Here is a 14,809-nt window from a genome sequence, read left to right as displayed (position 1 = left end):
CACATGTAACCCATGACTTTGTCCTTTCAATATATAATCTCAATGATCTCATCAACTCCCTTGGGTTCAACTAATGATCGCTATGCAAATGACTCCCAAATCTCTATCTAGAGTTTTTCCATCTATCCTAAACTTCAGTCCAACCTGTCTGCCTGATCAACAATCTCTTTCTTTTTTCTTTTTGCTGAGGCAATCGAGGTTAAATGACTTGCCCAGGGTCACACAGCTAGGAAGTGTTAAGTGTCTGAGGCCAGATTTGAACCCAGGTCTTCAAAAAGAAGGGCTGGTGCTAACCACTGTGCATCTAGCTGCCCCACAGTTTCTTGTGGATATTTCAAGGACACTGTGTGGAGAACAGACTGAGGAGGACAGAGATGTCAGAAAGGGACAACAATAGCAATAGTCCAAACAAGAGGTTGATAATGGGCTGGAGTAAATCAGTAGCCTCTCTATAAGTAGAAAGAAGGGGGATAGATATGAGATACTGATATAGAATTGTTAAGATCTGGCAACTGATTCAATAAGAACTTATATGAGGAAGCAAGAAAGAAGAATCAAATATTATGAAGTTTCCAACCTCAGAGAGTAGAAGAATGTTAGGGCTTTCCCAAATCTTTTCTTCTCCAGTCTTAACACAGTTCCCCCCCACTTCAACTAGCATGTTTTAAATATCTTTTATAATTTTGGATGCTATGTAATTTATAAATGTCCTTCGTGAAACGTGATGTCTAGAATTGGACATATTTCTCCAGAGGTAATCTAACCAAGACAGAGAACAAAAGGACTCTCATTTCCTTAGTCCTACATATGATGCCTCTCTGTAAAGGTTCCTTACTAGAAAGTCATAAATCCTATAAATCTGGCCCTTGTTTCTCTCTTCCTTTGGTTTCTGATGAAGTTTTCATTCTCTGTGACAGTTCCCATTCTCCTCTATGTGTCTTTGACTCTATACCCTGCCACCTTCTCCAGCAGGTTCTCTTCTGTCATCTAACCTCCCTGCCTCTCTCTAGTCATCTTCTGCCCAATTGCTTTTGGGCTGTCTCCCAGTCCTGGAGAACTTCGCCACACCTCTTCTCAGCCAAACCCTCAGTGAGAGCTGTCTGCCCACAGCACCTCTACGACCTTTCCTGTGACTTATTCCTCAGGCTTGCAATCTGGCTCCAGATCTCATCATTCCAAGCAAACTGCTCTCCTTCAAGTTACCAACCAGCTCACTGCCAAGTCAGATAGAAGTTATCTTTGTTCTGTCCTCAGCCTTTTCCACCTCCCCTTTATCAGGCACCTCTCAACCCCTCTCCTGGACATCCCTGTTTTTTCAGGGACACTGCTCATTCCCCAGTCTTCTCCAGCCTGCAGGGCCAAGCCTGTCCTGAGTTCTCTCCCAACTAGCACATCTCACTCAAGTAACTCACAGATCTAAGGATCCTGATTCAGTCTCTCTCCCCAGTGTCAGTCCTACAAAACCAAATGCCTAGTGGACCCAGAGACATTTCAAAGTCAACATGTTAGAAAAAAAAGAATTCATTATTTCCCCCATCTCTTACCAAGCTTTTTCATTCCTCTCACAAATACCACTATTTCCCCAGTGTTCCTGGTTCATATTGCTGACTCTCCACTTCCTTCAACCTACCTATCCAATCATTGGCAAAATCTTGTCATTTCGACTTTCACAAAATCTCTCCAATCCTCCCCCACCCCCCTTTTCTTCCTGCTCAGACAGGCACCATTCAAATCCTCACCTGAATTATTTCACAACATTCTTCTTGTTCGTCTCTCTACCTCACATCTCTGTACTACAATTTATCCTCCACAAAGCTGCCCAAATAATTTTCCTTAAGTGCAAATATAACTATGTCACTCCTCTAAATTGGTGGACTACACTGACTCTCCATTGCCTCCAAGTTAAAACAAACTCTGATGGTTGACTTTTAAAGCCCTTCAAAACCTACTCATAAACCTATCTTCCAGTCTCACACTAGCCTGCTTCCTTTCCCAGACTCTGTGATTGGAGCCTACTGGCTTTGGTAATGGTTGCCCTGTGCCAGGACTGTGCCTATTCCTCAACTCTTGACTTATAAAATCTCATTTTCTTAAGACACAACTCAAACACTATTTTTTATGCAGAGCCTTCCTTGGACCAACTTCCCATATCATCAACCAATTCCCCCTTCAGCCAATAGTGCCCCTCTTCCTTAACTACCTTTTCTTTTACTCCCTTATTTTGGATTTGTATTGTATGTACATATACGTGTTAAGTGTTGGCTTCTACAAAAGAACATAAGCTCTCTGAGTAAGAATTGTCTAATTTTGTTTTTAATCTCTCTTCAGTATATTGAAGAATGACCAGGCACTTACAAATGCCTCTTTAAATTAAATCCTTTTTAAAAGTTACAATTCTATGAAAACAAAAACAAATGTTAAAAGCAAGCTTAATTTTTATTGATACTTTCCTAAATAATACTTACAGGTGTGGAGACACTCTGTCACTGTAGTTGGCTTGATGAGATACCCTTTACAGATGTAACAGGTAATATGAGGATTGAAGTCTTTCACCAAATGCTTCCTTTGAGTAGCCATTCGAAGAGTAGATGGTATTGTTGAGTATCTTATACAAGAAATTGCTTATGTAGATCAAAGTGGAATCACAGGAGCTGATGTATTTCTTTGTGTAGGTGGACTTTCTGAGACATCTGAATGAATCAATCTTCTCATAAGGATACTGCTCATAACTCCGTTTGGATATTTTGCTTTTTCATACCTAAAATATTTAAGGTGGAGAACAAATATGAAATTACAATTACTATGTATCATAAAAATAATTTCCAAAATTAGCTGTAACTTGAATGACTGAATTTAACCTGGCCTTGACACATAAAGACTTTTAAACTGTCTTAATTTTACTCAGAAGAAGGAAAAGTGGCATACCAATTATCAAAATTAAAGAGTATATCTCTGATTTTTCTTATGCAACATAACTGTGAAAATATGTATAGAAAAATTGCGCAGTTAACATATATTGGATTACTATCTGGGAGAGGGGGTGGGGGAAAGGAGAGAAAAGTTGGAACAGAAGGTTTTACAAGGGTGAATATTGAAAATTATTTATATACGTTTTGTAAATAAAAAAGTATTTTTTCAATTCTTTTAACTTTTTCTACTGAACCTCATTCTAACTATTGAAATCACTATGTATATGGCTCCTAATAATCAAATAGCATATTAACAAAGTCTCTTTCACATATCTACTGTAAAAATCTCTTGAATATTTATAATATGTGTAAAATCATATTTAAGAATTAAATTTACAGATATTTTATATTGATTATGATGAACACTCAATAATTCACTGTTGTACTGTGCATCTTTAGGTAGTCCTAATATAATGTAAAGAACTTAGAACCTATACCCATAGAAAATAACACATTCATTGAAAGGAACTCTGAAATTATCTACCCAACCTGCAAGAAACTGAAGCCCACAATGAGTTGTCCAACCAAAGTCTGAGAAGTAGTTAAGCTGCCAGAACTGGGCTTCAAAACAGATCTTCTGACTTCAAATCCACTTTACCACACTGTCACCAACTTAAATTTATCTTCTGTGCTTCTCCTTCACTAGAACAGCACAAATTTTTACATGAGAAGGATCTTTCATTGAGGCCCAACTCTCCCATTTTACAAATAAGGAAACTGAGGCAAAGAAATCAAGTGACTTGTAAGGGTTATACAGCTAATAAGCTCCTGAACTTTGAATTCAAGTCCTCCTGCCTCCAAGTCCAATGCACCAACCAATTTCAATGTATATAATACAAATAAATAACATTACATAATACTTTAAGGTATACAAATCGCTTTACAAATATTATCTCATTTAAATCATCACAACAACTGAAGCAGGTGCTATTATTATTATTACTATTTTTACAGATGAGGAAGCTGAATCCTGAAAAAACTAAGTTTATATAGAGCCTTCCTTACAAAATCTTTGTACTGTAAATAATATCATCCCCATTTTACAGATGAGGGGGAGGGAGTTATACAATGAGCCAGTAGAAGAGACCAGGACTCAAAATTCATATTTACTGATTCCAAAACCAAAATCCTTACCTCTCTAGGCTTTATTTTCCTTATCAATAAATTGGGGTGGGAGGGGATTAGATTTAAGATAACCAAAGATCCAGCTCTAACAATTTGAGAAAATGTAATAGTTCAAGAATGCAACAAGTTTATTGATATGCTACAAATTTAGTGCTTCATAGTTCAACATTCCAATCAATCAATTATTTCTTAAGGAAATACTGAAAACTTTAGGGTAGACATGAATCCTTGCCCTCAATTACAACTCAACATCTGTACTATAAAATGGAACATGAGAATAGCACCAGGGAGGAATATGAGGTATGGAAAGAGGTCGAAGAGCAATTAAAAAAAAAAAAAATCATAGGTTGTTTTTTTTTAAGTTTGCCTTTTGACTTCGGTGTCCGTGATTCGGCACAGTATGGTGTGGGTGCGGTTGGGGTACCTAAATGGGGGCCCGTTTTTCCGAAGGATGCGCAGGTGGCCTGGCCCTGCCTGGTCAGCACGTGGTATTCTGGTTCTTTGCTCAACATTTATACTCGACTTGGAATCTGCCCCATCTTCCGAGGAATGGGTAGAGGGCAGAAAGCAGGGTCCCCCTCTCCCCAATTCTCCTCACCCCAAACTCTTCCCGCTTTGCAGAGGGCTAGATGGGATGTTCGGGGCTGGTCTCCCCGCCTCGATCCAGGCAGGGCCGGCTCGGCTCGCCCTCTCCCCGCTGCGGCAGGTGCCTGCAAGTGGCCGCTTCCCCGCTGGGTGCAAAGTTCCGGGGGGCGGGGGTTCTAGCGCTCCCCGCCCCCGCCCCGGGCCCCCTCCTCACCCCGCGGGGCCACCGCAGCCGCCGCCGCTCCTTACCCGCCAGCCCCAAGTGCACAGCTCGTCGCCCGCCTGCATGCCAGCCCCAGAGAAGGAAAGTGAAAGAGAAAGACCGCCAGCCCGGCCCGCCGGCCCAGCGCCCGCGCGGCCTGGCCCAGGCCCCCTCCCGGCCCGCCCCCGCAGCGAGGCGGGAGCGCGCCCCTGAACCGCGCCGGCCCTCTAGGGCGACTGGGGCCTCGGGGAACAGACTGGCCCGCAACCGCCACCCCCTCCCAGTCCTGCTCCCCTAGTCGCCCTTAGCCCCGCTGCCCCGCTCGGCCGGCGCGCTTCCCGTCCGTCCGCCCGCCCGCTCTCCACCGCGGCCGCGCCCCCTCCGCTCCCCCGGCAGGGCTCGGCCGCGTTCCCACGCCCCGCTCACCCGGGGAAGTCTCATCCACACTAGTCCGCGCACTCTCTCTGCCTCGCCCCGGGTTTAACGCGTGGCTGCAACTAAATTTAGGGCGAGGTTTTGTTTTTCTCCATCATCACAAATGAGCAATTTTTTTCTGCACCGGTGGCTTGTAGAGGCAACGGTCAAGGTTTCTGTTCGTTCCAGTGAAAACTCCTCTGCTCCGGGCGGCTGGGGACGCCTACTGCCGGCTCCCCCAAGTCCGTCTTAATCAGGGGGACTTGGTGAAATCGGGGGACCCTCCGATCTGCAACTTGCCGAGAAGTCACTATCCTAACTGTCGGGAGAACCGGGCGCTGTTGGCATTGGCAGCCAGGAGAAACTTGTTTCCTGAAAAGTCATTGAAATGTCTCAATGGATGGGTCAAGACGAAAAATTAGTTTTCCGAGATACCAATCTCTCCCTCCCTCCCCCCCAACCCAAACGAAAGCAACCAATACCACCGCTAACTCTGGTACCTTTAGCCCCACCTACGACGAGCCATCCATAAAGCCAGTACTTACTGACCACAGGTAGCCGTAGTCAGCTGGACTCGCTACTAGGCCCCACCTAGGAGGCGGCTCTCGAGAACAATCACTCAGTTCGTCCCCATAACCGACGAAACCCCAGTTAAATTGACTATCAAGGACTGCCTCGGTGGGGGATGGAGTAGGAAGAATCTGGAGCGGCCCAGACAGCCCACAAAAGGGAGGATTTTAAGTGGGCAAAGAAGCCCCAAAGGCAGTTTGCCTGAGGGACAGGGCAGGGCGACGCTACTGGAGCTGGAGAGGGAGGGGGTGGAGGTTACAAGACTATTCAGTCACCTCTTAGCTTTACTCTTTAAGCCCCGATCAGCAGCCTCCTTTCCCCCCTCCCCTCCAACCCCTTCAATCCCAGGCAGCGGAAGGCCGGAGAAACGGGTTCAAATCGAGCCTCCCGACAAGCTATTTCCCCCTGGGACAAGTCTTTGGAACTTAGTTTCCTCTTCTGTAAAATGAAAACACTACCTACTTCACAAGTTTTTTTTTTTTTTTTTTTCTAAAGTTTCAAATAATAATGTAGGTAGGTAATAAAGTATATAACTTTTGCTTTGCAAATAGTGTTATCCCTAAAGAAGAGGTCTAATTAATTCTCTGCTCAATAAATTCAAATGGCTCCAAATCTCTAGGATCAAATACAAATAAAACCGTTTGACATTTATAGCCCTTCCGTCCCCCTTTAGGATCTCTACAGTCTAGCCAGATAAGTATTTTTGAGGTTCCTCACACACAAAACATTCCTCCCACCTCTCATTTCACTGTCTTTGCCTGTAACTAGCATGTGTTCCTTCTTCATAAGCTCTCAGACTATCTAGTTTCCTTCAAAGCTTGACTGAAGGGACACTCCATTCCTGGGGTTCTTTGTTTCCTCTTAGCTGATAGTACTTTCTAAATGGATTTTGAAATTACATAGACTCGTGTAATTATATGTAGAGAAAGGTGATTTATAGATGCATGTATTAAAGAGATTGTATAAATATGTATACATGTTATAGACATGTATATATACATCTCTATCATCCATATATGTCATCTCTATAATTACAGCATCTATAGATCATTTATATACTTTAAGGGCAGGGACCAATGAATGGTACAAGTTAACAGACCTGGGCCAGGAGTCATGAAGAGCCAGTTCAAATTTGGCCATTAACTAGTGCTATAATCCTGAGCAAGTTACTTCTGTTGTCCAATTTCCTCATTTATAAAATGGAGATAATAACATATCTCCTAGCATTGTTGCAGGAACCAAATGAGATAAAAATTATAAAGCACTTAGCACAATGCGTGACATATAGTATATGTAGGTGCTCAATAAAATGCTCATTGGTTCACATGCAAGTCAGTTATTATTCTTCCCTGAATTACTGAATATGAATATATACATGCAGTAGAAGAAACTGAAAACATTGCTGGAGCCTAAAGTGGCTCTTAACAATCTTTAAAGATTAATTGCTGCAGGGTAGCTAGGTGGCAGAGTGGATAGAGCACCAGCTCTTAAGTCAGGAGGACCTTAGTTCAAATCGGGCCTCAGACACCTAACACTTCTAGCTGTGTGACCCTGGCTGTCAAAAAAAAAAAAAAAAAAAAAAGATTAAATTGCTGCCTTAAATCTTACCTATATCAAACTACTAAAAGGAATAAGTAGAGTTCCTATCGTTCCTTGTATAATTAAATTTATGGTGGCTGGGGCCAGTGAAGAGGAAAAGGGAAAAGAAAATGCAATCTGTGCACTGCACATCAAAAACAACTTTCACCAATGCTACTTTACTAATCCTAATGGGAACCCCCTCATAAATCTCTATCTGCCAGTTTGCTAAACCGTGATCAGCTTCAATAAGTTACACCAATCATGATGAGCTGGGAAAACAGGCTAGGTAAATGACTTTATGCTTGAAGGATTTCACTGCAGATTTCTTTAATTTCTGAGAATAAACAAACCACTATAGGAAAAGTCATCTTATTTCCAGTATATTTAAAATATGTAATAGAAGCTATTCCATTATAATAAGTCATAACATACATGGCAGCATGCCAATTTTTAAAAATTACCATTCACAGCACAACTATCTGTACTGAAAAAAGTACAATAAATATATGGATGCTTTCCCATTTTCTTGAAAAATTTTACAAGTGAAGTTCATTATTAGTACACACATTTGGTACTATTATCTATTGTGCCACCAAATATGTGCAGTTCATCTATATTGTCCAAACAGACCGAATGACTTTGGACCAATATAGACAAATTGCTTTCATGAGAAAACAGTGCAATGGAAAAAGGTCAGAAGAAATTAACTCCACTCCACTCCCCCCCTCCCCCTCTACTCCCCGGTACACATGACACTGCCTTCCAAAAATATTAATCAAGGATTCCTTTTGCAAAAGGTATATTTCTAAGTAAAGAAGGGTAGAGAAAACAAGAAGATAGCTTCTTGTAACCAAGAAAAAACTGAGTAAGAAATCTTAACACCTTTCTCCTTCATGTCCCCCTGCTCCTTCAGTACTGCTGAACTCGGACAATGTTTTACTCTTTACTGCCTCAGCTCTTCCTCAGCCTACAAATGAGAAATTCACACACACACACACACACACACACACACACACACACACTTACCCCCAACACACACCCTAAAAACCAATACCTTCTAGCTCCCTGGCCATTCCTTCAAGCCATCACCTGGCTCCCTCCACTCCTTCATGGCCAAACTTCTAGAAAAGAATAGCCTCCTTATTTTTTCTGCAGCCTCTCTACCAACATTCTTAGCATTGCTTCCCTTCACATACTCTGGATGTATTAAAACCAAACCGGGCTAACTTCCCTGTTGCCAGCTCTTATTCTGCCCTGCACCATCACCATGCTTTTACTAGCTCTGTCTCTACAGCCAAATATGGCTGGAGAAGAAAGGGACTCTTCTTTCTCCCAACGCTGTCAGCAGTACCCAAGGAAAGCTGCTGCCCACCCCCCTTCTTCCAAACACTGGTTCCTCCATCACCTCCTTCATGAAACTTTCTCACCCCGTTTCCTTTCCTTTGGGGAAAGTAATCTCTTTTCTTTATTTGTCCCATAGAACGAACTTGAGCAGTTCAATCCTGGGTGTTTACTAGACTTATTTACAAGTCTTCTTTCCAAAGAATTGTAGAGTGAAGTCTTTGGAACTAGTATCTCTCACAGTGCCTGGACATATAGTAAATGCTGATGAAATGCTTATTGAGAGAATTAAATCCCCATTGTATACTGAGCCTTATGCCAAGCATTGAGGAAATGAGAATGAGAGGAAGAGAGCATACTAAGAAAATAGAAAAATACTTCCTATTTTCAGTGTCTATGCTTATCCCATGGAGATTGACAAAAATACCTCATGAAACAGCACGCAATTATATGAAACTTAGTGGAGGAGTTCCTTATGTTGAGAAGCAGCACAAAGGGGATAAAAAGCCACTCTTGAAGTGAAGAGGTAGATTGAATTCCTCTGTTTATGTAGGGCCCATGTACCAGATACTGTGTTGTGCATTTTCTATAAATATTATCTCAACTGAGCTTTACAAAAAACCTGTGAAGTGGGTGCTCTTATTATCCCCATTTTACAGTTGAGGAAACTGAGGCAAACAGGTCATATGACTTGACAAGGATTAAACAGCATCTTTAGTCTAATTGAACCTCAGTTCTGACTCCAGAGCCCCATGTTCCACCACTAGCCGCCAGCTGATTCTAAAACGTTAGCAGTGATCTTTTACTTGCCAAATCTAATGGCCTTTTCCCAATTATTATACTTCTTGACCGCTCTGCAACCTTTTTAAACTGTTTATGCCCTTTTCTTGGATATTATTTCATATCTGGGAATTTTGATGCCACTGAATCCCTGGTCTTGTTCTCTCACTGTCTATAGGACATCTTAAACTAGATGTCCCATAGACTCTCTAAACTCAACATGTCCCAAATTATTTCCTATTTCTGCTGAGGGCACAGCCATCCTCGGCCAGCCCAGCTTACTGTCACACTTTCTGCTCAGCACTCTTCTCCCCAGACCCTGCCAACTCAATGGTACAGACTTTCCCATCACCTCACACCTGGGCCACTGACATCACCTGCTGATGGGTCTTCTTACTTCCTCCATTCATTTCCACTAGCTCTCAGCCCTCCTGCCTGGAATATTCTTCTACTTTATCTCCTCCTGGTTTCCCTGGCTCCTGGCAATTTTCAGCTACATTCTTACCTTCTGCAAGAAGCCTTTCCTGACCCTTCTAATATACCCTCTGATGTTATCTCTGCTTTATATCTTTTTTAGCTTGTTTGTATATAACATGCCTGTGGATAATTGTTATCGTTAGGTCGTTTCAGTGCTGATTCGTCAGAGACTCGATGAGGGATTTTCTTGCCAAAGGTCCTGGAGTGTTTTGTTGTTTCCTTCTCCAGTTCATTTTACAGATGAGGAAATGGAGATAAACAGGGTTAAGTAACTTGCCCAGGGTCCCACTGTTAATACCTGTCTGAGGCCCCAGTTGAACTTAGGCTTTCCTGACTTCAGGCCCAGGGCTATATTCACTGCGCCCCCTAGCGGCCGAATGAATAATTACTCATTGGTGAGGAAATTGTAAAATAATGTCAGGATTTCAAAAGATGCTTCCCAGGAAGTGTGAGTTTCAAGGCACGTGAGTTTTGAAGACAGGGGCTGTGGAAGAAGGGAAGAAGGGCACTTGCTGGCATAAGAAGTTCTATGTAAAAAGGCAGCAGAAAAGAATCAACAGGGAGAGGCGCAGGGACAGACCTGTGTGACAGGTAACAAGGTGGAATGAAACTGACAATGGCTTATATTGCATGGGGCTAAAATTTTATAGACTGAGGAACGAAACTGACAAAACGTGGGGCAGCGGGTTTTGTACAGTCTCAATGGGGCTAAAATTTTATACAGTGGGAATCCCAGTGCAGGAATCTGAATGAAGGAACGACATTGATTGGAGAAACACAATTCTAGGGGTTGGCTAAGCATGGCTTAGAAGGGGCACGGAATGGTGGATCCTACTGAGAGATGGGGCACTGTGGAGAAAAATGATAAAAAAAAAATCATCTTTTTAGCATAACAATCAAGACCAATCTGAGGAGGTCTGGAACAAATTACTTATAGAGTACAGAGCCCTACCTTGAACATTTTTATGCAAATAATCAGGTACTTAATCAGAATTAAGTACATGTTTGCTTCTGGTATATAAAGAGCATATCACCACAGACAAGCAAATTTTAATCCTTTAATGTCCTCAAACAAATTGCAAAGACTAAACTGCAGACAAGTGGCAGATCTGCATTGATGGTGGCATTTGGAGGGAACATCCTCACACAATGAAATCACATAGATACCAAAAACAAACAAATAAACAAATCCTCTAGCTGAATTTTTACTTCAGTTAGGGCCAAGCTACCCAATCACAATTTTGGTTAGATATTCATTCTTAAATGCCTAATGCAAATATTCTAATAAGTGAATTAGCAAAAGAAAACTTTTATAAAGGGATGCCCCAAAAATGAAATAAAGATAGTTTCCTCAGTGAATAATAGCCAAGATGACATTTTCCAACTTGGATTTTTCTTTGCATTACAATTAATAATTAAACATTATGATTTATTTTACTGTTAACTCATATATTTCTTGTACCTTAAAATGACATTCAACTACAATATTTTACATAAAAAGCTTATGTGGTCCTCTATAATTTCACCTTTCTCCCCAGATTTTCAGATAAGCAAATATTAAATTTCAACCCAAGTTACTATTATTTTTAAAATTTCTTTATTGATTTAAAAAATTCAAATGTCATCCACGTAATCTCAGACCTGTAAACTGTGTCTGAGTTTATTAGATCTAACTAAAAGCTTTTCCTTTTTGTCCAATTCAATTAAACAAACATTTATTGAATAACTACTGTTTGCAGAGCATAGTACTAAGCCCTAGAGGAGATACAAAGTTTTTTTTTTTTTTTAAAGGGGATAAGACAGAAAATAACAGATATATAACAATATATTTTGGTTGCATTGGAGAGGCACCAAACAATTCAGTGTGAAGTTTGATGATAACAGCTAAAGAAATCCAGAAAAAAAGTATTTGAGAAGCTTTAGAGAAGAAGTAGCATATGAACTGGGCTATAATGAGTAGGAATTCAACAAGAAGAAATAGTAAGGAAGAACATTCCAGCCTAGACATTAAAACAAACGCACAGAGGTGGAAAACGTCCAGGATTTTTCCTATGTATTATTTATTTATAAACATGAAGTAAAAAAATAAAAATAACCTGACATTTTGTGGTTCAAAAATAATTGAAATATTTTGTCATCACCCTTTTGGATTGTAAAAGGGCAGAATTACCAATAATTTTTGTGTTGTTTACCTGAATATAATTACCCTCAAAGGCAAAATTCCTACTAAATTTAAATTACTTATCAAGTATATATCATAACATAGGTTGTTGTTAAGAGTTGTTATTAAGTCATTTTTTCCAGTCCTGTCTGATTCTCATGACCTCGTGTAGAGTTTTCTTGGTAAAGATACAAGAGGGGTTTGCCATTTCCATCTCCAGCTTATTTTACAGATGAGGCAAAGTGGGTTCAGTGAGTAGGCCAGGATCACACAGTTAAGGATTGGATTTAAACTCAGGAAGAAGAATCTTCCGACACCAGGCCAAACATTCTGGAGTTTGGCCACTCTAAACACTGTGCCACCACCTGCCCTGTTAAACATGTGGCAGGACTGAAATAAGTGAAGAAATGGTAAAAAAAAAAAAAAAAAAAAATCAATAAGAAAGTTTTTGAATCTCTGTCTATAATCCAAGAGCTTCATCATGATATTTCACTCATACATTTCTTTATAAAAGAGTAAGAACTCAATCAATCACCAAGGCTTTAATAAATGACTATTAGGTAACCACTGAGGATACAAAAACAAAAGGGAAAAAATCCTTCTTCAAAGAGCTTATCTTGTAAAGAAATCTTTACTTGATTACTGCCTTCTATCCCTTAATAATAGAAAAGGGAGAGAAAGCAGAACTACTTGTCATTTTACTTCATTTCTGCCAAGGAAGATAGTGATCCCAAAAAACAACAACAACAACAAAACCAAAACACCAGGGAATTAAAACTCCCCAATAAGTGGGATATTACTAAGCAGGCACTTTGCCCTCTTAATGAATTCAAGATATCAAACCTGCACAACCATTATAAAAAAACTGGACAAGGTGTGACTGCTGAACCTTTGGTAAAACTGTGGGGAAGGGAAGTAGAAAGCCTGGACAGAAATAATTCTATATTCACTTTCCAAAGTAAACACATGGAGACTACAAACCAAAGTTCTCTGAGCTTCATTTTGATTCATGACTTGAGAGTCAAATGAGATGAGCTCTATCAAGTGTTTTGCAAACCTTCAAGTACTGAATAAAGCTCTCCTCCTCCTCCTCCTCCCTTCTCCATCACCAACGTTCTAGAACGTGTAGAAACAACCAGTCAACATGTTAAAAAGGAAAACTAATCAAAAGGAGCCAGCTTAGGGTTCTCAAAAACTAAGAACAGACTGGCTTCCTTTTCTTTTGGAACAATGTTAATGAAATAGTCCATAAGCCTACTTATGAGTACACCTGAATGTCTGCTAAGTATCTGAAAGTCGATCCTTCATACTTGTAAATAAAATGTGGGCTTGATGATATAGATATATTCAGAACCAGTTTAATGATTAGGCCCAAAAGGTGGTGATTAATAGGACAAAATCAACTTTCAGGGAAGCCTCTAGTACACTGCCCTGAGGTCTCTTTCTCTTTGACCCTGGGTTGTTCAACACTTCCATGAATGACTTATATGAAGCCATACAATATCAGATTTTTAGATAGCTCAGATCTGGGAAGTTGAGTTAATATGATGGATTACAGAATAAGAACCACAAAAGAGATCAATAAGATTGAATGATGGATAAGAAGTTTTAATTTAAAAGGGGTAATTATAAAATTTTGCATTTGGACTTAAAAGAATTAACTAGAATATCACATTATTTCTCATTACATGCTCTATATTTCACTTAAACTGATCTACTTGCTGTAAATACAAGATATTCTATATTACAGATGATATTGACCATATCTGGAATGTCCTGCTTAGCTTCCCTACCCCTCAATTGTCAGTGCTCTTATTTTAATTGTGGGTAATGTATTGTTTTCCCCACATAAGCTTTTTGAGTAAAGATTGTGTTTCATTTTCTATTTTTATCCCAGAAGTCTAAAATAGTACCTAAGACAATACTGGTGTTTAATAATCCTTCTTGCTGTTCCTCAATATTCTACATCCCAATTTCACACATTTTCATTGGCCGTCCTTAAAGCTTAGAATTCGTTGTCCTCATCTATGCTGTTTGGCTTCCCTGGATTCCTTCAAATCTCATCTAAAACCTTACCTTCTAAAAGAAGTCTTTCGAGTCCCCTCTAATGTCTTCCCTCTGAATTTATCTCCAATTTATATTGCCTATATCTTGGACATATACAATTGTATTGTGACTTCCTTGAATTAAGGACTGTTTTTCTCTTTTTTCATCTCTCCAGCTCTTAGCACGTTACTTGACATTTATAAATGCTTGTCTCAAATTGAATTAAGTACACACAAAAAAAACCCAGTATGGTTAAGCCTACTGGATATTTTCAAATAAGTGTTGGAATATAAATTCAATACTTCCAAAGCAGAGTTCATAATATTTTCCTAAAATTTTCTTTGCTTCTTAAACTCTTATTTCTGTTGAGGGCACGACCATCCTATCCATCACCCAGGCTCACAAGCTTGCTATGATCTTTTATAATGTCCTATCTAATTAGTTGTCACCTCCTATCAATTCTACCTCCATGAGACTTTGTGCATCCATCCCTCCTTTTCTCCAATTACATCTTGGTTTAGACCCTCATTGCCTCTAGCCTAGTCTTCTGCAATTGCT

At 40.2% G+C, this 14,809-nt stretch overlaps 1 protein-coding gene across 5 annotated transcripts in view; it reads right to left on the bottom strand.

The window, feature by feature from the left end:
* Nucleotides 1-14,809, bottom strand: part of PCGF5 (polycomb group ring finger 5) — a 151,220-nt gene that overhangs the window by 71,709 nt on the left and 64,702 nt on the right. For 4 of the 5 annotated variants that reach the window (XM_051981630.1, XM_051981626.1, XM_051981628.1 and 1 more), the window contains one exon: nucleotides 2,466-2,758. In XM_051981630.1, coding sequence (XP_051837590.1) covers nucleotides 2,466-2,577 — 112 coding nt within the window. In that variant the 5' untranslated portion in view covers nucleotides 2,578-2,758. Of the gene's footprint in view, nucleotides 1-2,465; nucleotides 2,759-5,307; nucleotides 5,668-14,809 lie in introns of all 5 variants that reach the window. The other variant, XM_051981627.1, reaches the window with a different exon arrangement.

The sequence above is a fragment of the Antechinus flavipes genome, chromosome 2 (assembly GCF_016432865.1).
Source record: "Antechinus flavipes isolate AdamAnt ecotype Samford, QLD, Australia chromosome 2, AdamAnt_v2, whole genome shotgun sequence".
NCBI lineage: Eukaryota > Metazoa > Chordata > Mammalia > Dasyuromorphia > Dasyuridae > Antechinus > Antechinus flavipes.
The sequence above is the reverse complement of the archived record's forward strand: the minus strand, read 5'-3'. Positions and strand labels throughout refer to the sequence as shown.